Here is a 25,235-nt window from a genome sequence, read left to right as displayed (position 1 = left end):
GGGGAGGGGGAGCTAAGAGCTGGAAAGTTGATAGGCAAAAGGGATACGAGAGGATCTCCCCCTCCCTCTCCCACTTTCAAATCTCTTACTAGCTCTTCTTTGAGTTAGTCCTGACGAAGGGTCTTGGCCCGAAACATAAACTGTACCTCTTCCTAGAGATGCTGTCTGGCCTGCTGCATTCACCAGCAACTTTTATGTGTGTTGCTTGAAATTCCAGCATCTGCAGATTTCCTCGTGTTTGCGTTTTTAAACCTACTTGGTATGTCTTTGGACTGTGGGAGGAAACTGGAGGGTCTGGAGAAAACCTATGCATACCCCAGGGAGGACATACAGGGACTCCTTACAGAATTGGGCCAGAATTGAATTCCAAATTCCAGAATGCCCCAAGCTGTAACAGCATTCAGCTAACCACTACACCCTGTGATGCCCAATTTTTACTCTTTCTGTGATGGTTTCCAATAACTTTCACATCCTCTGGCTTATACTTATGTAACACTCGCTTTGCCTAGTGGCATGATCTCGGGGTGATAACCCTCTGCCCGGCCAAACCTTAGAACTCTCGTTTGGGTGAATGCTGTGCGATGTGCCCCCTGTTTCAATTGAGTACCCTGTAATGACAAGCCGTACACAGGATGCGGTTAAATAATTAAGATTTTATAATTCTTACTTGAACTATGGGGTTAGTAGAGAACCAAAATATAAAATTTTTTAAAAAGGCGCCACTATATCTTTATTCAGTCTGTGCGCAAATAATTTGTTGGAGCTCACGCAATATGCACTTTCCACCATTCAATCTCCTCTGAGCTCCGCCGGGTCCCGAGCTCCCGCTCAGGACTCGCTCTGCTCACTGGGTCACAGCATCCCTTCTTCGGGTGCGCCTTCTCTCTTCTTCCCCATGGCGCGTTCTGACCAAATCCCACGCGAACAGCAGCTTTCAGATGCACAAGAAAGAATAACATCTGTCCCAATTGGTTAACAGATGAATACAAGTCCCGTTATCACTAATTATAACCCAAATATGCTGCTACAGAGAACCCCTTACATCAGCAATTAACATTACTGAGAAGCCATTTTATTATAACACTACAGAGAAGCCATTTTATTAGCCTTAGCAAATAACATGAAAGCAGAAATCCCTCACGCTTAATTTATTACAGCACTGTATGCCTTTTCTTTAACATTGATACCATCCTTGACTTACTTAAGTTGGTTGTTTGTCTGTCCTTGTCTGTTTATGTACAATTTTTTTTGTAAAATTCTATTGTTTCTTTTTTTTCCTCTGTAAGTGCCTGCAAGAACATGAATCTGAGGGTAATATATAGTAACATATGCATATTTTGTGAATAAATGTAATTTGAACTTTGAACTTGTTAGCCATGAACATCACATCTTTCTCATAGAATCTTCCTTCCCCAGCAGAATAAGATCAAGATTAACTTTTGACTTTTTGGAGGGGAATTTAAATGCACGTTATGCATTTATGTACAAGTGTACACATCCTAAATTTGGGGAAGCCCATGATCTCTCTGCAACCCCATTTCCCCAAATCTGCATATTCCTAAAAGCAAACTACTTGTTTCAATGGAAGATTTTCAAAAACTGCTTCTCTAACTGAACTGCTCTATCAGTGAATTCATTAGCTATCACCTCAACCAAATCAGCAATTAAACTGTTGCCCTGTGGATTTGTGCATGACATGAATAATTATTGAAACTCATTTTGTTTCATGTTAATGGAATGCGTCCAATGTTTGGTGCAAAAATACTTGTTGAGTACCAGCAAGTTCAAGTTCAATTGTCATTCAACCATCCACAAATACCCATGAACACAGCCAAACTAAACAACATTCCTCTGGGCCCAAGATGCAAAACACAATACCACGTCATACACACAGCACAAAGCACATAAGTGATGGCAGTAAAATATAGTCACGCAGAAAAAATATAGTCCAAGACCCTGAGTCCATGAATGTTGCAGCAGTCGCAGTATAACATAATATAGCTTGTCTTCTGCTGAGTGAATGTGGGGGGGGGGGGGGGGCGGGGGATAACACCAACTCCAGTAGGGCGGCTTGCCACACCAACTCTGGTGGAGCACCTCAACTCTGCTGCCTCTCCCCGGGCGTCTGTTAACAGGCGACACCCTGGCTTGAGGCCTGGTCCTCTCTACAACTGAGGCCACACAGCTTCCTCGCCGTTTTGCCTCTGCTCCCTGTCAATAAATCAGTGAATCGTGCTTACAGCATTCTAAATTAACAATGTTCAACTCCGACTCCTTTGACGCAGGCAACAGTACCGTCCACACATAGACCAGCTCCTTCAGTTTCCCCTCCAATGAGCAAATCTCTGATGGGATACACCTGCAGTACTTTTAAGTTCTTAATGTCCAGCAGGGTCTTGCAATCATAAAAAATATGTTTATAAAAGACAATAACACCTCTGGTTGACCCTGTAGAAGCTGCTGCAATCAAATGTGCCACCATCTTATCAGAACGTAATGAATGTAATGACTTACAGTCCTTAATGAATGTGAGGTGGTGTAATGGGACTATCATAACTGATTTGATTTTTCATCGCTATTCATCTCCTTTAAGGGGAATCAGTTTTTTTTTATGGAGATACAGTGTGGTACAGGCCCTTCCAGCCCTTCGAGCTGCACCACCCAACAATCCCGATTTAATCCTAGCCTAACCACAGGGCAATTTACAACGCCCAATTAACCTACCAACTGGTACATCTTTGGACTGTGGGAGGAAACCTATGTAATCATGTGGAGGACGTGCAAGCTCCTTAAAGGCAGTGGCGGGAATTGAACTTAGGTCACTGGTACTGTAAAGCATTGTGCTAACCACTATGCAATTGTGCCATCCAAACTAATAGTTCTCATGTCTAATAATTACTTGGTCTAAAATGCTTGAGATTGCAAAACAAGGTCTCCAGCAGCTATGTTCATTTCATACAGAGTTCTTATATTTAACATATTCTTTTGCCAGGTTCTAATATGCAGGAACTACATGGGTGATGTGGACATGAATGAGATTGACTACTTCCTACCTGTGCTGACACAGAAAGAGGATGAAGGGACTAGCTCCCCATTCCTCGTCCATGGACGTGTTCATTTCCTCTGGATAAGGCATAATAACTTGTACTGTATCCTTTAAAGTAAGCCCAATGGTGGGGCGGATTTCTTTAGACGCTATTGGTGTGATCCATAGCAATACGTAAGAGTAATACTTAGCATGGCCTTGATTGGGAAGAGATTGGAGATACCTGTTGTTTATTTGGTTTTATTTAGAGATACAGCACGGTAACAGGCACTTTTAGCTCAGTGAGCTCTCGCTGCCCAATAACAGCATGTGATCTACTAACCCACCAATCCCATGTGTCTTTGGAATGTGGGAGAAAACCAGAGCTTCCCGGGGGAAAGCCATGTGGTCATGGAGGAAACACACAAACTCCTTACAGACAGCGGGGAACTGAACCCGGTGGCTGGGGCTGTAATAGCGTTATGCTAACCAGTACACTACCATGTTGTCCCCATTTTGTTTTTACCAACATGATGCCAAAGCAAAAAGAGGCTAATTGGCCTATTGTACCAATATAATAATATATTTTGTTATGGTAGCCCTGACCTGAGGAAGCATAACTTGTAATGAAGAGATTTACCAGGATGCTGCCTGGTTTAGAGAGTATGCATTATGATCAGAGATTAAGGGAGCTAGGGCTTTACTCTTTGGAGAGGAGGAGGATGAGAGGAGACATGATAGAGGTGTTCAAGATAGTAAGAGGAATAGATAGAGTGGATAGCCAGCACCTCTTCCCCAGGGCACCATATGGAGGAATTTAAGGTGGGGGATTATACGGGAGGCAGGGTTTGAGGGTGTGGGGTCTTGTCTATCTATAAAGGGCCATAGTATTGCAAATAAAAGGGGAGAAACTGGGCAGAATTTCACTACCGTGGCAGGCGGACAGTTAGAACTCCTTTTCCTTATACATGTGAACACAATGAGTTCTCAAACATTATCTGTTGGGGTTAATAGACAATGTTGATTTTGAATGGGGTATAATACTGGATGATTTGCAAGTAGTTGGCATACATATAACAGGAGAATGCCTAGGTACACATTAAGACCAATATAAGATTATTCAAAACCCAAAATTTTGACAATACAAGGTATTACTTATATGCTTAGACCAATTTTTGGACATTTCCTTATGATTGCTATTTTAACACAGGAATAATGTTACATTTACATTAAAACAATGAATAGTAGAACATTACGGAATGTGATAATTGTTTATCCAACAAAATGCAGCAATAATTTCTAACCGTATATCACAAAATATTCTTGTTATACTGGATGCACTTAAATGATAATCAGATGTATGTTTATATCTCAAGGACATAGCCTCAAGATTCTAGGGAGTAGATTTGGGATGGAGATGAGGAACTGCTTTTCCCAGAGGGTGGTGCATCTGTGGAATTCTCTGCCCATTGAAGCATTGGAGGTTACCTCAGTAAATATATTTAAGACAAGGTTGGATAGATTTTTGCATAGTTGGGGAATTAAGAGTTATGGGGAAAAGGCAGGTAGGTGGAGGTGAGACAATGGCTAGAATGACGGAGCAGGCTCGATGGGCTAGATGGTCTACTCCTGCTCCAATTTCTTATGTTTATGTTCAGTTTTATATTGAAATCCTGTAATTTTTAAAATCTATAACAGTGAATTGAAGTGGAACAAATTATTTGCTGATTCAGAACTTTATTGTAACAAATGGCATTTAGAACTTTCCATACGGTTCAGGGCTGATAGATAGATGGATTAGATATCGTGACCGGAAAATACCCGCTCAACTGTTCAATCTGCTGTTTAACAACTTAACTTCTTTAACCTTGAACACCAAGTGGTAGCAATGACAAAGAAAAATGCAAATGCAGCTCTGGTTTTTGCTTTTTTATATAAAATTATTCAGGTGGGTGTCGTTCTTGTGTTTTGGAAACATTAAGATTAACTTTTCTGCCTACACAATTGGATTTTATTGGTCTTGATTTTAAACATTGTACTGTACTGAACAGAAAATATTACTTTTATTTTGTATTGAAGTACTATTATTCTCAGTGGCCACTTTATTAAGTACATGAGTGGAACCAATGTGATTTTCTGCTGTTGTACCCCGTCCACGTCAAGGTTCGACAAGTGTGTTTAGAAATACTCATCTGCACACCATTGTTGTAACATATGGTTATGTGAGTTACTGTCGCCTTCCTGTCAGCTTGAATCAGTCTGGCCATTCTCCTCTGACCTCTCTCATTAACAAGGCATTGTCACTCATAGAACTGGATGTTTTTTTTGTTTCTCACATCTGTAAACTCTAGAGACTGCTGTGAGTGAAAATCCCAGGAGATCAGCAGTTTCTGAGTTACTCAAACCACCCTATTTGGCACCAACAATCATTTCATGGTCAAGGTCACTTAGATCACAATTCTTCCCCTTTCTGATGTTTGGTCTGAACAATAACTGAACCTCTTGTCCATGTCTGCATGCTTTTATGCCCTGAGTTGCAGCCACATGATTAGCTGATTAGATATTTGCATTAATGAGCAGGTGTACAGGTGTACCTAATAAAGTGGCTACTGAGTTAGATTTTCTACTGGCATAAAGAATTGCTGATAAGCTTCAAAACTGGAGTTAGTTCTAGAAGTGCAAATCTGCGTATTGGCAAAATCTATCATTTTAAAGTTAACAGTACTGGGTAATTACTTTGTTATTCTTACCTCATCATTCATGACAGAATCAGTTCATTAACACTCTTATGTCAGACAAGAATACCTTCACACTCTCACACTCTCAATGCCATGATCTCTGGAACCAGTTCTTCTTCTTATCTATGTGGTTTCAGGTTTCAATGTAAAGGTCAAGCAAACAGGATATAAAGGAGATAGAATGTATGTTCCTAAAAGTTGCTTGAAATTCCAGCATCTGCAGATTTCCTCGTGTTTGAGAATGTATGTTCCTGTCATTTTGTTACATTGCAGAAATACATGTTTTTCTATCAGCAGGATCCTCTACCCCAGTTTCCCAACTCCCCTCTCACTCCACCCACAACTCAAAGTTCAAAGTATATTTATTATCAAAGAATGTATAAATTACACAACCTTGAGATTTGTTTGCTTACAGGTAGCCACAAAGCAAGAAATCTGAAAGAAACCAATTAAAAAAATAGATCAACGGCCGATGTGCGAGAGAAAGGGGGAAAAAAACCCCAAAAATCATGCAAACAATAGAAGTGAGCAACAACATTCCAAACCAAATTGAGTTCTTAGGTTGGAATGCAGGTTAGCCCGGAATAGGCCCAAAGCCTTGGCATTAGTTCATTATATTAGTGGGCATGGACCGGGGCAGTCATCATAGCCACAGTCCCATGGAGAGAGGAGTGAACACAGCAGAGAGCGAGCAAAATCAGTTCTTGCCTCCAATTCAACCTCACCGCCCAGCCCCAACCACTATCCTTGTTCCCTTTACACTGTCACTTTGACAAACAGTGATTACTATGACCTGCTGACTCTGCCTTCCAGCCCTCTGATCCCTATCTCCCTGTCTGGCATCCACACAGACCTATAAGACCTCTCCCTCCAGTCCACATACCTTTTTTACTGGATCTGCCCAAATAATCATTGCTCTGACACTGTACTTCCACTTTTAATTTGTGTTGCCCTCAGGTTTTCACAGAATATTTTAAAGAGGTTGAAGAAGAAAGTATTCGAGATAACTTCGTTATCGTTTATGAACTTTTGGATGAGGTGATGGATTTTGGATTCCCACAGACAACTGATAGTAAGATACTACAGGAGTAAGTATAGAACTGAGGAATTTAATTTTATCCATAACTTACTGATGTTCATCTGCACTTTTGTCTCTATTAAATTTCTTTTTTTGTCGAAAGCTATTACATATATGTTCTTTAGTTATTTAGAGATACAGCAGGGTAACAGGGTCTTCTGGCCCAACAAGTCAAGTACACCCATGTGATCAATTAACCCTACTGACCTGTATGTCTTTGGGATGTGGGAGGAAACTGAAGCACCTGGAGGAAATCCATACACTCATGGAGAGAGCGTACAAACTCCTTACAGACTGCGGTGGGATTGAACCCATGTCGCTGCCGCTGTGATGGTGTTACACTAGCCACTTCTCTTTCAGTGCTTGGAATAACAGTTATGATACATCACAAGCTCCAATTTGTTAAATCTGTAAAAGTAATGTTTTTTAGATTGATTATACGTCATAGGAGACTGAAGGTTCTGAATCACAGGTCAAACAGTACTCTCTACTGGAATATTATAAAGTCACACCTTGTTGGTTGCATACCTTGGATCTACCCACCTATCCTTATCAGTCAAAGGCATTGCTATTTTCAGAATTCTGGTCAGAACTCAACTGAACCAGCCTTTCAAATAATGTAGCAGGTCAAAGGCTGAGTATCCTCGGATAAGCAACTCACCTACTGACATCCCAAAACTAATCCACCATCCATAGCACCTACAGGTAGAAATTGAGATTAAACACAAAATGCCAGAGTAACTCAGCGGGTCAGGCAGCATCTATGGAGATGAATAAGGGATTGATGTTTTGGGCTGAGACCCTTCATCAGGACTGGAAAGGAATGGAGAAGAAAGGTGTGGGGAGAGGAAGGACTATAAGTGGGAAGGTGATAGTTGAAGCTGGGGGGATTGGGAGGATAAAGTGAGAGGCATGGAGGAGATAGCTGGGAAAGGTAAAGGGCTGAAGAAGAAGGAATCTGATAGGAGAGGACCGTGGACTATGGGAGAAGCAGGAGGGGCACCAGAGGGTGGTGATAGGCGGTTAAGGAGAAAAGGGGCAAGAGGGAAGGCAAAATGGCGAATGGAAAAGGAGAGATGTGGAAGGGGGTGAGTGAAATTACTGGGATTCAGAGAAGTTGATCTCCGTGCCTTCAGGTTGGAGGCTATCCAGACGGAATTTGAGGTGTTAGTCCTCCAATCTGAGAGTGGCCTCATTGTGACAGTAGAGCAGGCTATGGATTGACATTTTGGAATGGGAATGGGAGTGGAATTAAAATGGTTGGCTTCCAGGAATCCTCCCTGTTGCAGACAGAACGAAGGTGCTTGACAAAGGGGCCCCCAATCTAAGTTAGGCCTAATGGAGTACTCTACATATCTGGATGAGTGCAGTCCTAGCAGCACTCAATTTGCACTTCTCCACCCAGGACAAAGCAGGCCACTGTTCTGATACCCCATCCATTGCACCAAACATTCATTATCTTTGCCTTGTGCCATCAATGCACTGCACCTAGTTACTGTGGCTACTTGGACAGCACCTTCCAGTCCAACAATCTGCATCATCTAGAACAGATATCATTGAGAACAGGGTTCCCAACTGGGGTCCATGGATCCCTTGGTTAATAGTAGGGGCCCATGGCATAAAAAATGTTGGGAGCTCCTGATCTAGAAGTTTGAGAGCAGTTGGTGCATGGGAACAACACCACAGCAACTTTCTCTTCATGTCTTTCATTAGCTTAATTTTGCTCCTATGCCTTATGGTCTTATCCTGCTTTGGAAATACATTACTAGTCCTTCAGGATTACTGGGTCCATATCCAGGAACCAATATGTTCCTGTAGACTCAACTGAAGAACGTTAGTCCTTCACCATCTTCTCAAGGACAGTTAATAATCAATGACAAATGTTGGTCTTGACATGGACATCTACATCTCAAAAACAAATGAATAAATAAAATCATTGTGGTCTGTTGTGTGGCATGTGAAGGTGATTCCACAGTATTCCTCAGGCAAAATGATTTGAACTGTCATATCATGCAAGCACTAAGAAACTGCAAGGATAAATGTCAACATTGATAGTGCTTAACCATAATGATTTAAAACTAACCATTTAATTCAGGAACAGCTGAATGATTGTGTCACAATCTAGTTCACTAATTGGATTAGTAGTCCTGCACAGTTCTAAATAATGTTGCCATACACTTTGATCTTTGTAATCACAAACAAGAGAGAATCTGCAGATGCTGGAAATCCAGGTAACACACTCAAAATACTGGAGGAACTCAGCAGGCCAGGAAGCATCTATGGAAAAGAGTACAGTCGACGTTTCAAGCTGTGACCCTTCGGCAGGACTGGAGAAATGTAATTTTTCTTTTTTGAATTTTCGTCTTCCACATGATCTTCATAACGTCCTTTGGTGTATCATGCAGTATCCCACCATCTTGATTGCTTTCTCTGGAGAGAAAGGAAGTAGGAAACCATCATTCACTATAGTCTAAACTGTTCCATAATTGGTTGGAAATGGACGCGTTATAGCACAATGTGAGGGCATTCTATCAACAGATCTGCGGGCTCCTTGAAGCGTACAGTATTCAACAGCCAGGCACATTACTGTTCCTCCAGTGCCAAACCAAGTCACTTTCCTTACTATTTCCGGTAGGTGTAAGCCATTCAGCCATTCAAACCTGCTTCACCATTCAATTAGTTCATTTGATCATTTACAGCAATACTATTTAGCTGTTCTCTCCTATATCCTTTGACTCCTTCGGTATCAAGAAATGCATTTATCTCTTTCATAAAAATACTCAGCATCTTGACATCTAGAGCCCCTGTGGGTTTTCATCACATCCCTGCGCCTTTTGGTGATCACCCTATATCTTTTAATTAGGCTACTGAATGAAGTGCCAGTCAGGCAGGCTGATTCACCTAAGAGTTTGAACAAAGTCAGGAAAGCCTAGAGATTGATTTTAAGTGACGAGTAGAAGGCCCTATTGTAATTACATGAATCAGATTTAATATCACTGACATATGTCATGAAATTTGTGGATTTGTGGTATCACTACAGTGCAATACTTGAAAATACCATAAATTACAATAAGAAATAGATATAAAAATAAGTTAAATAAGTAGTACAAAAAAAGCGCAAAAATGGTGTTCATGGTGTTCACAGTCCGTTCAGAAATCTGATGGCGGAGGGGGAGAAGCTTTGGGCTCCAGTACTTCCTCTGATGTTAGAATTAAGAATAGAGTATTCCTGAGTGATGGGGCTCCCTAATGGTGGATGCTGCCTTTTTGAGGCATTGATGCTAGGGACGCTTGTGCCCACGATGGAGCTGGCTGAGCTTGCAACCCGCTACGGCTTTTTCTGATCCCACGCAGTGGCTCCTCCATACCAGATGCAACCAGTGAGAATGCTCTCCATGGTACATCTTTAGACATTGCTAGAGTCTTTGGTGACATCCTAAATCTCCTCAAACTCCTAATGAAACATAGCTGCTGACATGCCTTTTTCGTAATTGCATCAATATGTTGGGCCCACGATAGATCTTCAGAGATTTTGACTCCCAGGAACTTGAGACTGCTCACCCTTTCCACTGCTGATCCCTCAGTGAGAGCTGATATGTATTCCCTTGACTTCCCCTTCCTGAAGTCTACAATCAGTTCCTGGATTTTAGTGATATGGTCCTGACTTGTACTATCCATACTTTTAGGATACAGTGGAATATATTTATCAAGAAAGGAAAATAAATGTTACATGTCATCCAATTCCTTGCCTTTTATCCTTTTGATTAGAAATATAAAACAAGTTTATACAGCACTGGTGAAGAAATTAGAAGACAGGAGCCCCTCTTACTGTAGTTCACTAGTAGGACATAACACCATAAGAACATAAGACATAGGAGCAGAATTAGGCCTCTTGGCCTATCAAGTCTGCTCTGCCATTCCGTCATGGCTGATTGATTATTCCTCCCATCTCTGTTCTAAATGGTCGTTGCTGTATTCTGAGGTTATGCTCTCTGGACCTGGACTCACCCACTATAGGAAACATTCTCTCCACATCCACTCTATCTAGGCCTTTCAGTATTCAATGTGATTCAGTGAGATCGCCCCCTCATTCTTCTAAACTCCAGCGAGTGCCATCAAATGCTCTTTATATGTTAACCCTTTCATTCCATAAGACCATAAAATATAGGCGAAGAAGCAGGCCATTCAGCCCATCAAGTCTGCACCACCATTCAATCATGGGCTGATCCAATTCTTCCAGTCATCTCCACTCCCCTGGCTTCTCCCCATACCCTTTGATGCCCTGGCTAATCAAGAACCTATCTATCTCTGCCTTAAATGCACCCAGTGGCTTGGCCTCCAGAGCCGCTTGTGGCAACAAACTCCGCAGATTTGCCACCCTCTGACTAAAATAATTTCTCCGCATCTCTATTCTAAATGAACGTCCTTCAATCCTGAAGTTGTGCTCTCTAGTCCTAGACTCCCCTACCATGGGAAATAACTTTGCCATGTCTAATCTGTTCAGGCCTTTTAACATTTGAAATGTTTCTATGAGATCCTCCCTCATTCTCCTGAACTCCAGGGAATACAGCCCAAGAGTTGCCAGACGTTCCTCATACAGTAACCCTTCATTCCTGGAATCATTCTTGTGGATCTTCTCTGAGCCCTCTCCAATGTCAGTATATCCTTTCTAAAATAAGAAGCCTAAAACTGCACACAATACTCCAAGTGTGGTCTCATGAGTGCCTTATAGATCCTCAACATCATGTCCCTACTTTTATATTCTGTACTTCTAGAAATGAATACCAACATTGCATTTGCCTTCTTCAAAACTGACTCTACCTGGTGATTAACCTTTAGGATATCCTGCCCAAAGGCTCCCAAGTCCCTTTGCATCTCTGCATTTTGAATTCTCTCCTCATCTAAATAATAGTCTGCTTGATAATTTCTTCCACCAAAGTGCATGACCATACACTTCCCAACACTCTATTTCATTTGCCACTGCTTTGCCCATTCCCCTAAACTATCTAAGTCTCTCTGCAGGCTCTCTGTTTCCTCTACACTACCCGTGCCTCCACCTATCTTTGTATCATTGGCAAATTTAGCCACAAATTCATTAATCTCATAGTCCAGATCATTGACATGCATCGTAAAAAGCAGTGGTTCCAACACCAACCCCTGTGGAACTCCACTGGTAACCGGCAGCAGCCAGAACAGGATCCCTTTGTTCCCACTCAGTGTTTTCTGCTGATCAGCCAATGCTCCACCCATGCTAGTAACTTCCCTGTAATTCCATGGGCTCTTATCTTGCTAAGCAGCCTCATGTGTGGCACTTTTGAAAGGCCTTCTGAAAATCCAAGTATACCACATCTACTACATCTCCTTTGTCTACCCTGCTTGTAATTTCTTTAGTAAATTGCCAGAATCATTCTAGTGAACATCCTCTGGACCTTCTGCCAGAACGTCTTTTAGACCATAAGACCATAAGATAGAGGAGCAGGATTAGGCCATTTGGCCTGTTAGGTCTGCTCTGCCATTTCATCATGGCTGATCCATTTTTCTTCTCAGCTCCAATCTCCTGCCTTCCCTCCCTGTCCCTTCATGCCCTGACCAATCAAAATTCTATCAACCCCTGCCTTAAATATACATAAAGGTGGCTTCCACAGCTGCCCATGGCAATGAATTCCACAGATTCACCACTCTGGCTAAAGAAATTCCTCCTCATCTCCATTCTAAAACAACGCCCCTCTATTATGAGGCTGTGTTCTCTGGCCTCATACACTCCCACCATAGGAAACATCCTCTTTACATCCACTCTATTTAACTTTCACCATTTGATAGGTTTCAATTAGGTCACCCCTCATTCTTCTAAATTCCAGTGAATAAAGGCCCAGAGCCATTAAATGCTCTTCATAGACAAGGGGACTACAACTGCTCACAATACTCTGTGTGGTCTGCCTTTTAAGGTGTAAGCATAACATCCTTGCTTTTAAATTCTAGTCCCCTCGAAATGAATACCAACCTTGCATTTACCTTCCTTACCACCGACTCAGCCTGCATGTTAACATAGAACATAGCACCGGCCACAATGTTGAGCCAACCTCTTAACAATCAATCTTGCTCCATAAACTGCAGTTACACTCAGCCACTTCTCACTGAATCCTGGTTGCCCACATTTATATTTACTCCTCAATAAAAGCTGCCCATAAATAATGATGAATTAGTTCTCTGCTTCTCTACCTGAACAGAATTCCTGGAAGTTCAAACAGCCATTGTCGTGATTAATCGCCTGTTATTTAGTTATGTGTTCATGCAGCAGAGGATGATGGAAATAATAGTATCACTCCCTTGAGAATGCCTGATTCAGTGTCAGAGCTTGAAATGTAAAAGAAAATACACATAGAACCCTATTAATAAAAGACACAAGTATTTAACCTTATTTAAATTCATACACAAATATGCACTTTCTGCAATTCTAACCCAACGAAGATCATACGTTACAATGATGTTAAATGGCGAGATCACCCAAATAATACATTTGTGGAGTTTTGTTTGGGATGTTGCCACTTGATTTCTTTTCCTAAGTGTTGTTTAGTTTGAAACCAAAACTTGTGGCGTAAATCGAAATTGGTTTTGATAAGGTTGGGCTGGGGGAGGGGAGGGAGTGCTGGTATCTATGTGCGAGGGCTGAGTTTAAACAGTGTTATTTTGAATCCAGTAAGAACCATAGAAATCCAACATAAATTTGCTTAAGAATGAATATAAGTGTTTAAATGCAAAATACTGCAGGTGCTGGAAATCAGAAATAAAACACTAATGCTGAAAATGTTGAACATACCAGTGAGTGTTTAGTTAGAGGATCATTAATTAGAACCAATAACGTCTGATTCATTTCTGAGATTTTTGAACTCTTTGAGCATTGATGTGAGAATTCTGAAGTTACTAAAAAGAATACATAAACCTACTATGATTTTATAAAGCAATACAGTAACCGAAAGAACTCGATTCATCTTAAGACAGTTGTGTATTCCCAGTGAAAGACCATCCCTACAGAGACACAATATGATTTTTCTTTTAGCTAAGGCAGATCTTTGCTGCAATGGATGAACTGAAGTGATAGCAACAATAGTCTTGCTTAGACACGACGTGTCAGGAGTAGATAAGTTACAGTGCGTGTAAAAGAATGAACTGAAAAAGTGGTGGATGAATTGATTTGTTGTATCACAAAAGAGCGGATGGGGAAATTCAGTCACCTGAAGTTTTTGCATCAGGTGCTTTTGTTGGGAAATCAGAAAAACTTCCACACACGTTGAACTAATGTGGCATGTCTGTAAACCAGGTAGTTAAGATATTCAAAATAAATGGCAGATTATTAAGCAACACACATCAAAGTTGCTGGTGAACTCAGCAGGCCAGGCAGCATCTCTAGGAAGAGGTACAGTCAACTCTAGGAAGAGGTACAGGCAGATTATTAACATGGAAGCAAAATACCACACAGATTGAAAGCCTGAAATAAAAAAGAAAACTAGGAATACTCAACATCAGAGTAACTCACACAAAGTGCTGAAGTGCCGGAGGAACACAGCTGGTCAAGCAGCATCTGTGGAGAGGAAATGAGTCGATGTTTTGGACCAAGACCCTTGTTTCTAATACTCAACACCAGTCTGTAGAGAACAAAGGAAAGTTTAAAATTTCACTTACACAAGAGATTCTGCAGATGCTGGAAATTCAGAGTAACACACGCAGAATACTGGAGGAGCTCAACAGGTCAGGCAGCATCTAAGGAGGGAAATAAGCAGTCGACGTTTCGGGCCAAGAACCTTCATCGTGACTGAAAAGGAAAAGGAAAGATGCCAGAATATGAAAGCAGGGGAGGGGACAGAGTAGAAACTGGCAATAGGTGAGACTAGGTAAGGGGGAGATGGTTGGGTGAGGAAGTGGGGATGAAGTGAGAACCTGGGAGGTGATGGGTGGAAGAGGTATAGGTCTGAAGGAGAAGGAATCTGACAGGAGAGGACAGTGGACATTGGGAGAAATGGGAAGGAGTAGGGGCACCAGAGGGAGGTGATTGACAGGTTGAGGAGAGGAGAAGAGGTAAGAGAGGAGACAGAATAGGGAACAGAAAAGGAGAGAAGGAGGAGTATGGAGAAATTAGCGAAAGGTCTAGACCTGAAATGCTGACTGCTTATTCCCCTCTGACCTGCTGAGTTCCTCTGGAATTTTGTGCATATTACTTAAAATTTAATTTATTCTATGACCAGCAATACTTTAGTTCTTTTTGTTTGTAGATACTGGACTAGTATTATATTAACACTACACTACTTAACCCATGTGACAGCATGCCCAGTATATTATATGTTTAGGTGTGTTTCTGTGTTCTTGTAACAAGGTGCGTCTTAATCCTATTTGGAGTGAATTCCATTGCTTATTTAATGTCTCTTGTTACCCTTAATTTTCAGGTACATCATTCAACAGGGACACAAGCTGGAAATTGGAGCGCCACGTCCTCCTGCTACCCTAACAAATGCAGTGTCCTGGAGGTCAGATGGTATTAAATACAGAAAGAATGAAGTGTTCATTGATCTGATTGAATCTGTCAACTTACTGGTGAGCAGCAGTTTCTGCAGCAGTGGGATCCCATCAAATCACTTTAAATCTCTACGTAGCTCTTATAGGGAGAGAGGAATTTGCATTAAAACACCTTGACATGAATGTTGCAATGTACTGCCCTCCTTTGGTGAGAGTTACCATTTATCTGAGATTGTGATGTCCATTTCATTTTAGTAATTGGAGGATGTTAATCCTGTTTGAGTTAAATTCTTGTTAATTCTTGTTAGTAGACCCATTGTAAGTGCATATGTTAATGACTGAGAAGCTGTATACTCTGTACATGCATAAATACATTCTAAAAATTGAAGTGCTAAGGAATTAGTCCCTTCAGCCAACATAATTAGCAATCAGGTGGAAACCAAAAAAAAAATCATTGAGGCATTATAAATACATTTTTGGGTTCAGTGACATTGGTCATGCATATAAAGACCATTGCATGAATGGCCTTCAGTCTGTGTCAGCATATAATACTGATGCAGACAAAAGACCATTCATACAATTGTGCCCATGCCAGTTCTTTGGTAGTACTGTCTTTAATTTCACTTCCCAAATTGAATCCACATAGCCTGTATTTATTTCCTCTTTTTTTATCCAATCATGTTGGAAAATTTGCCATTGTATGTACTTCCATTGCACTTTCAGTAATCTATTCCAGCATTCAATTACTCATAAATGCACAAATAGGATGCTACTGCTATTAAGAGTTTCTCCTGACTCAGTGTATCAGAATTTTCTCTTGTTAGTCAGTGCAAGTCAACTGCTGTCAGAGTTGACTTGTGTTCAATAGCATAACCCAGCATTGTGGCTTTGTGATTTAGACCAAGTACTTTTACTTTTCATTCATGTGCTGAGTAAGGCAGAAAAATGTAGGTAGTCAGTGGGTTTGGCAAACGTAAGCAGAGCACATGCAGATCAGCACATAGTGGTCAATGCAAAGCCTTGGTGAGGTCGCTAGAGGAGGACTCTGTTTAACTCTGTCTAACTTTTTGCCAGGTCTGATGAAATATCATAAATTCAAAGTATCAGCTGTATTCCTTTGTTTCTGTCTCCATGCATACTGCCTCACCTGCTAAGTATTTCATTAAGTTCATCACTGATGTCAGAAAAAAGCTTAGATGTGTAAACATGAATAGCCACGGGAAGTCTGATTCACAATTAACACTTTTTAAAACTTCTCATTCCTTTCATAAGAAATGTATGAAATAATAGGAAGGGTACAGAAGAGGTTCACAAGGATCGAGGGAGAGTAGAAATGAGCAATAATCTGCTTACAGTCTGGCAGAACTGGAAGAGTTATTTAAGTATGTGTACATAGGTTTATGTGTGTGATTTTAGAACATAGAACATTACAACACTTTACAAGCTCTTTAGCCCAAGATGCTGTGCCAACCTTTTAACCTACTCCAAGATCTAAACCTTCTCTCCTACAAAGCCCTCCATTTTTCTATCATCTATGTGTCTAAGAGTTTAATAAATGTCTTGAATATATATGCTTCTGCCATCACCTTCAGGGAGTTCTATGCACCACCAAGGCATTCTACTTACCACTACTCTCTGTATGTGAACTTTTCTCTGACTTTCCCCTGAACTTTGCTTCAATCACTTTAAATTTATGCTCTCTTGTATGCGCCATTTCCACCCTAGGGAAAAGACTCCGGATATCCACTTGGTCTATAACTCCTGTACACCACCATCAAGTAATCTCTCATCATACTTCACTCTAAAGAGAAAAACCCTAGCTTATCCTCATAAGGCAAGCTCTCCAGTTCAGGTAGCATCCCAGTAATCTCCTCTGTACCATCTCTAAAGCTTCCACATTTGTCCTATAATGATGGGGGCCAGGTCATGTGTATAATCTTGAGTATAAATTTGTGCATTTGTGTGTATGTCCATGTGTTTTTATACTGTATGGATATGTGTCATTAAGTGTACAGCTTTTGTACGTGAGTGTGTGAGAGAGAGAGTGAGAGTGTGTGCATACGGTTAGATGTGTATAACCCTGTGGGCATGTGTTTGCAGTGTGTCCTATTGTACATATATACACACACGTATGTACGTGTATGTGAATTGCCACAGAATGCTATTGATTTTCTGCGCGCTAGGTGTTGCCTGCTTCATTGTATCCTGTTTCTCCAGGTGAGTGCAAATGGCAATGTCCTGAAAAGTGAAATTGTTGGAAATGTGAAACTGAAGGTTATACTCTCAGGAATGCCAGAACTCCGGCTTGGACTCAATGATAAGGTCCTGTTCGAGATCTCTGGAAGTAAGTAGAAATGGGCATACTGACAAATGAAATAAGAGCAGGACTAGGTCACATGTTCAGCAAGTATCTTAACTACACCTGTTTAAAAAAATATAAAAAAGGCCCTGCTTCCATTGTCCTTTCAAGAAGAGCTCCAAAGACTCATGAACATCTGGGAGAACGAATTTTGGCTCACTTCTGTCCTTGGTGTATGTCCACTTATTTCTGAAAAATGATACTTAGTTCTTGATTCTCCCAAAGTAGGAAACATTACCTCAACAATCACTCTACAAAAGGTTTCTTATATGTTTCAATTGTCTGTTCACTCTTAAACACACCCCTATTCTAGTTATTAATCTAGAAACCTCTGAACTTAAATAAGACATCAGAACTGTACACACTGCTTCAGATGAGGTCTCAGTAATGCCTTATATATGTGAAACACAGCCTCCCTATTTTTTACTTGGTTCCTTTGGTAATAAATAATAAAATTCTCTTAGCTTTCCTAATTACTCACTGCATCAGCTTACCTTGAATGAATCATGCACCCAGGTGGCTCAGCATTGCGCCATCATTTAGATAAAATGCTTCTTCTGCCAAAATTGACAATTTCATGTTTTAAAAAAAATTGCATTCCACTTATCAGAACTTTGGCTCAAAGTCCTTCCGCAGAATGACACATATTCCGACATCAACAGTCATCAAAGAAAACCTGCACAAGGAAATACATTCTAAGAACAAAAGAAAAAGCCTAGATGCTAGAAATAGAAATAAAAGCAGAAAACTGTGGAAACAATCCACAAGGGAGGTTTTGTAACTTTTTGCCAGGTCTGATGAAATACCATGAATTCGAAGTATCATCTCTATTCCTTTGTTTCTCTCTCTGTGGATACTGCCTCACCTGCTGAGTATTTCATTAAGTTCATCACTGATGTCAGAAAAAAAGCTTAGATGTGTAAACATGAATAGCAACAGGAAGTCTGATTCACAATTAACACAATTTTACTTGGAAATAACGTAAATGTAATTTACTTCTGGTGAGGTGATCATAGAGTGGAAATGACAATGCAATTTTGAAGCATTTATAGGAATGTGACTTCTTAAAACTTTTCTCTCTAAACTAAGAGCAGCAAATGTTAAGTATAAGACAGATTGGTTTTTGACTTGAAATGAAACCAATGGTCATGCGAAACAAGAAGCAAAGTAGAGTTAAGAGCAAATCAGATTGTCCATGATCTTATTGAATTAGAGAACAGGCTCTGGTTCCCTGCTCTTTGATATGTTTTTGCATTGGAAAGTTTGCCGGCCTATTGCTGAAATACTATGAGTCAAGCAGAGCCAACAATACAACTCAGCACTGAAAGGAGATTAAAGACCACGCATGTTCTAGGAAAAAAATAATTGCAGCTTGTAGGTTCCCAGACACTGACCTTGTGTAACACCATCCTCATTTTCAATGACTGGGACCTTGTCAACCCTTTAGAAAATATCACTCCCGAATCAACACGCCCAACATGCTGGAGGAACCCAGCAGGTCGGGCAGCATATGTGGAAACAATCAGTCAACGTTTCGGGCTGAGACCCTCGTCCTGAAACGTTGACTGTTCGTTTCTACGGATGCTGCCCGACCCGCTGAGTTCCTCCAGCGGGTTGTGCGTGTTGCTTTGACCCCAGCATCTGCAGAGTATTTTGTGTTTACGAATCATTCCTGAATCACCTCATTTTGCAAAGTTTTTTTTGCTCAGCTTCTTCTCTAACTGTTGGCACATTTTATTTTTTGCTTATGTTAGGGGACAAGTCTAAATCTGTGGAACTGGAGGATGTAAAGTTTCATCAGTGTGTGCGTCTATCCCGCTTTGAGAATGATCGAACTATATCCTTCATCCCTCCAGATGGAGAATTTGAACTCATGTCATACCGGTTATATACACAAGTACGTAACAGAGTAGCTGTACAGTAAATGTACACTCAGGTATTAGTATACTGGCAAATGTTACACTAGTCATGAAGTACACTGTACTAAGTCATTGATTCTCTGCACTGAACAAGAGAACATGGTTAATATCAAGTATTCATAAGGCAAAGGCCCTTTGCTGAACTGTGGATTATTTTCCATACCTCTGGAGCCACCTCTTAGCAGGAATAGAAGCTGATGATGAAATTCACCATTTCTCCCAAACCAACATTGTTACCTTTGACCATCTGAGAGAAAAACATTGTTACAATGTTCAGGGCAGTAGGAAAGCAGCATCCGTCATCAAAGGTCCCCACCACCCAGGTCATGCTCTCTTCTCACTGCTGCCATCAGCTAGAAGGTACACAAACCTCAGGACTCGCACTACCAGGTTCAGGAGCAGTTACTACCCTTTAGCGATCAGGCCCTTGAACAAAAGGCCTGCCCAATGATCCCACTTTAAGGACTCTTTATTTTGTTATCTCACATTCTCGTTACTTATTACTATTTATTTATATCTGCATGTGCACAGTTTGTTGTCTTCTGCACGCTACTTGATTTTCATTGTGTCCTGTATCTTGTTATAGTTACTTTTCTATAGATTTGTGGAGTAAGCCCACAGGAAAAATAATATCAGGGTTGTATGTGGTGACATATATGTATGTACCTCGATAATAAAATTTACTTTGAACTTTTAACTTTTCTGAGGCGTTAATGGGAATCATAGCTTAATATGGCATGAAAATAGGCCTTTTGGCCCAACTCATGCATGCTGACCATCGGGCCCACAAAACAAGGCCTATTTGAGGTTTTAAGAGTTTTAAGTTCATCAAAACATTGAAACATGCAGTGGAATGCGTAGTTTTGTGTCAAATCAACTCAGAGAGGATTGTGCTGGGTAGTCTGCAGATATTGCCACGCCACCGTATGCCCACAAATAAGAGAAAATCTGCAGATGCTGGAAATCCAAGTAACAAACACAAAATGCTGGAGGAACTCAGCAGGCCAAGCAGCATCTCTGGAAAAGAGTACAGTCGACATTTCGGGCCAAGACTCATTCTGCTGCAGGATGTATGCCCACAACTCACGAAGCCTAACCATTCATCTTTGGAATGTGGAAAGAAACCCACTCAATCACAGGGAGAACGTCCAAACTCCTTAAAGACAACAGCAGGAATTGAACCCTAATCAGTGATCACTGTGCCTGTAAAGCCATGTGCTTACTGCTACACCACCGTGCTGCCCCTAATTGCCTGAATGCATCTAAACCTCTCTTGTCCATGCCTTATCAAAATGTCTTTTGAAAGTTGTTACTGTACCTGCTTCAATCCCTTCCCTTGGCAGCTTGCTTCACATGAGCACTGCCCTTTGCATGAAGATATTGCTCCTTTTAAATCTTTCACCTCTCTCCTTAAACATATGCCCTCTGGTTTTATGTTCCCCTTCCCTGAAAAAAAATCACATGCATTCATCCTATCTATGCCCCTTGTGATTTTATGCATCTCTATAAGATCATCTCTCAGTCTCCAATACTCCAAGAAATAACATACTAGTCTGCCCAACATCGCCCGATGACTCAGGATCTCAGGTCTTGCCAGCATCCTCATAAATCTTCACTGCATTCTCTCCATTTTAATGATCTTTCCTATAAGAAGGCAACACAAGCTGCGTACAATTCTCCAAGTGTGATCTCACCAACATCTTGTAGAATTGTGATATAACAGCCCAACTCCTGTACCCAGTGCTTTGACTGACGAAGAACAATGCAACAAATGCCTTCTTCACTATGTCTTTCCTTCAACAATCATCTGGGGCGTGGCAAGTCCCATCAAACCTAGTGGCAGGATAAAGCGGCCAATGCCAGTGACCTGTGCCTGCCCAACATCCCCAACTTCAAGCCTCTAATGTGTGGGCCACATTATCTCTGTGTTAGACATCAGACTCAGAGAAAGATATTGTGTTACTGAGTTTCTTCAAGGAACAGGATTTCTCATATGGCACTTCAAGGATATTCCTAAAGACTTTTTGAAAATCTCTAACTTATAGGAATCCCTGGACCATAACCAGATAAAATAGAAAAAGAGGAAGCTGTGTGGTGCATAGCTCTGGGTTTGTTCTCCAAATGGGTTTTTTTCCCCTTTTTTTAAAAAGTTATTAGGGGTTTTCTCTGTTTTAGTTAGTAGGGGTTCTTTTTTTTCTTTCCTTTTTTCCATAAAAAAAAGCTTTAATACTTTGTTTTTTGATTATTATTGATATACTGTTCAGCCTGGTCGATAGTTTAATTCTTACTCTATATATGGATATGTTATCTTGATTATTTTGATGTATTTTTCTCTGTTGTTGATTTTCAATAATAATTAATAAAAAGATTTAAAAAGAAAAGAAAATAGAAAAAGAGCATCTGAGATAACACCAAGAATCCATTTAAAGTTTGTTCCACTAGACCATGTTAAGTTCAGCATTCAAAGCTCAAAATAAATTTATTATCAAATTTCTTGTGGACATCCATAGTAAATACAAAGAAACACCACAAATCAAGAGGAAAAAATGCACAAAACAAGACGGACAAACAACCAATGTACAAGTGACAAGAAACTGTGCAATAACAAAAAGAAAAATAAAGCAAATAAAGTAATAATAATAAATAAATAAATAATCAATAAATATTGAGAGCATGAGATGAAGAATCCCTGAAAGTGAATCCATAGGTTGTGAGAACAAATTCAGTGTTGGGGTGAGTGACGTTGAGTGAGGTTACCCCCTCAGGTCAAGAGCTTGATGGTTGAGAGGTAAAAACTGTTCCTGAACCTAGTGGCGTAGGACTCCAGTACCTTCTTCCTGATTGTAGCGGCAAGAGGAGAGCATGGCCTGGATGGATGGTGGGGGTCCTCGATGATGGATGCTGCTTTCCTGCAGCAGCACTCCTTGTAGGTGTGCTCAATGGTGGGGAGGGTTTTACCCATGGATTGGGCTGTATCCAATATTTTTTGTAGGCTTTTCCATTCAAGGGCATTGGTTTTCCCATACCCTATAACAACACCAGACTGAACACAGAACCCTTCCCTGTTAAGCATCTTCTGCCCAGCTAGATAAGGTTATGGGAAGCAGTCATCTTTAAGGTCAATGGACTGTGAAGGAGAGAGAGGGAGTAACATTCAGGTTCATTACATGTTCAGAATTAGTACCACAATTGTATACCATGTATTGTATCCATAGGTATCCTCTAACTTCCCACTAGTTTTTGTTTGATTATATGTCCTCTGTTTGGGTTTTATGTTGGCTCTTGTTAGCCAAAGGTGACACGACTGTGGCTAACAAGAGAATTCAAAGCCAATGTAAAAGCTAAAGAGAAGGTATATTATAGAGCAAAAATTTGTGGGAAGTTAGAGGACTGGGAACAGAAGGCAACTAAAAAAGTCATTAAAAAGGTAAAGATGGAATACGAAAGTAAGCTAACCAATAATATTAAAGGGGATATCAAAAGTTTCTTCAGATACATAAAGTGTAAAAGAGAGGCGTGAGTAGATATCAGACCGCTGGAAAACGATGCTGAAGGGGTAGTAATGGGGGACAATGAAATGGTAGATGAACTGAATAAGTATTTTCCATCAGTCTTCATGGTGGAAGTTCCAGGTGTCAGGGGTCATGAAGTGTGTGAAGTTACCATAACTACAGAGAAGGTTCTTGGGAAACTGAAAGGCCTGAAGGTAGGTAAGTCACCTGGACCAGATGGTGTACACCCCAAGTTCTGAAAGAGGTGGCTGAAGAGATCGTGGAGGCATTAGTAATGATCCTCCAAGAATCACTAGATTCTGGAATGGTTCCAGAAGACTGGAAAATTGCAAATGTCACTCCACTCTTCAAGAAGGAAGAGAGGCAGAAGAAAGGAAATTATAGGCCAGTTATTCTGACCTCAGTGATTCGGAAGATGTTGGAGTCAATTATTAAGGATGAGACCTCAGGGTACTCGGAGGCACATGATAAAATAAGCTAATAGGCCATTTTCCTCAAGGGAAAATCTTGCCTGACAAATCTGTTGGAATTCTTTCAAGAAGTAACAAGCAAGGTAGACAAAGGAGAATCAGTTGATGTTATGTACTTGGATCTTCAGAAGGCCTTTAACAAGGTACCACACATGAGACTGCTTAACAAGCTACCTCAGAAGTAACATTCAGATTCATTACCTGGTCTTACGATATACAGGAAAGATTCTAGCATGGATAAAGCAGTGGCTGATTGGCAGGAGGCAAAGCATGGGAATAAAGGGAGCCTTTTCTGGCTGGCTGCCAGTGACTAGTGGTGTTCCACAGGGGTTTGTGTTGGGACTGATTCGTTTTCCATTATGTGTCAATGATTTGGCTGACGGAGTTGATGAATTTGTTACAAAGCTTGCAGATGATATGAAGATAGGTGGAAGGGCGGGTAGTTTTGAGAAAGTAGAGAGGCTACAGAAGGACTTAGACAGATTAGGAGAATGGACAAAGAAATGGCAGATGGAATACAGTGTCAGAAGGTGTAAGGTCATGCATTTTGGTAGAAGAAATGAAAGGGTTGCCTATTTTTTTAAATGGAGAGAATATACGAAAAGCTGAGGTGGAAAAGTACTTTGGAGTGCTTGTGCAGGGCTCCCTAAAGGTTAATTTGCAGGTTGAGTCTGTGGTGAGGAAGGCAAATGCAATGTTAACATTCATTTCTAGAGGACTAGAATGTAAAAGCAAGGATGCAATGTTGAGACGTTATAAAGCATTGGAGAGGCCTCACTTGGAGTATTGTGAGCCGTTTTGGGCCCTTTATCTAAGACAGGATGCACTGAAACTGGAGAGGGTTCAAAGGAGGTTCACAAAAATGATTCCAGATTGAGTGGCTTGTCTCATGAAGAACGTTGGATGGCCCTGGGCCTGTATTCGCAGGAATTCAGAAGAAGGGTGACCTCATTGAAACCTATCAAATGGTGAAAGGCCTTGATAGGGTAGATGTGGAGAGGATGCTTTCTATGGTGGGAGAGTCTAATACTAGAGGACACTGCCTTAGAATAGAGGGGTGTCCTTTTAGAACAGAGATGAGGAGGAATTTCTTTAGCCAGGGAGTGGTGAATCTGGCAGCTTTGGAGGCCAAGGCTTGATATATATTTAAGGCAGAGGTTGATAGATTCTTGACTGGCTTGAATGGGTATGGGGAGAATGCAGAGGATTGGAGCTGAGAGGAAAATTGGATCAGCCGTGACGGAATGGTGGAGCAGACTCCCTGGACCAAATGGGCTAATTCTGTTCCTATATCTTATGGTCTTATGGTCTTGTAATATTACTCATAATCGTGTCCTCCAGTACATAAGGTGCTTCCATGTAGCACTCGTAAGTATAAACCCGGTTATAGGACACACACGTGTATCTGTACCAGGAAAACAATTTAATTAATATGCTTTGGGTAAAGAACATATTTTGTGTGTGGCTTTTTTAAGAAATTCAACTTGATTTGGCAATGTAAAACTAAGCTTGATGTAAAAGCAATTTTTGCGTAATATCGACGAGATTGGGATGTTATGTATTTATTGAGATACAGTGTGGAATAGGCCCTTCCGACAATCCCTGGACTGAATCCTTGCCTAATCA

The 25,235-nt window shown here is 40.9% G+C and overlaps 1 protein-coding gene and 1 long non-coding RNA gene across 5 annotated transcripts in view; one reads left to right on the top strand and one right to left on the bottom strand.

Moving 5' to 3' along the window:
* Positions 1-25,235, top strand: part of LOC140205812 (AP-1 complex subunit mu-1-like) — a 48,234-nt gene that overhangs the window by 11,084 nt on the left and 11,915 nt on the right. For 3 of the 4 annotated variants that reach the window (XM_072273527.1, XM_072273530.1, XM_072273528.1), the window contains exons 2-7: positions 2,993-3,149; positions 4,906-4,973; positions 6,721-6,851; positions 15,280-15,427; positions 17,567-17,693; positions 19,463-19,605. In XM_072273527.1, coding sequence (XP_072129628.1) covers positions 2,993-3,149; positions 4,906-4,973; positions 6,721-6,851; positions 15,280-15,427; positions 17,567-17,693; positions 19,463-19,605 — 774 coding nt within the window. The remainder of the gene's footprint in view (positions 1-2,992; positions 3,150-4,905; positions 4,974-6,720; positions 6,852-15,279; positions 15,428-17,566; positions 17,694-19,462; positions 19,606-25,235) is intronic. The other variant, XM_072273529.1, reaches the window with a different exon arrangement.
* On the bottom strand, positions 642-9,247 carry LOC140205814 (uncharacterized). The gene is made up of 4 exons (XR_011887976.1): positions 8,925-9,247; positions 7,049-7,249; positions 1,202-1,289; positions 642-931 (listed from the first exon to the last, which is right to left on the bottom strand). It is a non-coding gene; the product is annotated as an uncharacterized lncRNA (long non-coding RNA).

Source organism: Mobula birostris, chromosome 12 (genome assembly GCF_030028105.1).
Source record: "Mobula birostris isolate sMobBir1 chromosome 12, sMobBir1.hap1, whole genome shotgun sequence".
Classification (NCBI taxonomy): Eukaryota; Metazoa; Chordata; class Chondrichthyes; order Myliobatiformes; family Myliobatidae; genus Mobula; species Mobula birostris.
The sequence above is the reverse complement of the archived record's forward strand: the minus strand, read 5'-3'. Positions and strand labels throughout refer to the sequence as shown.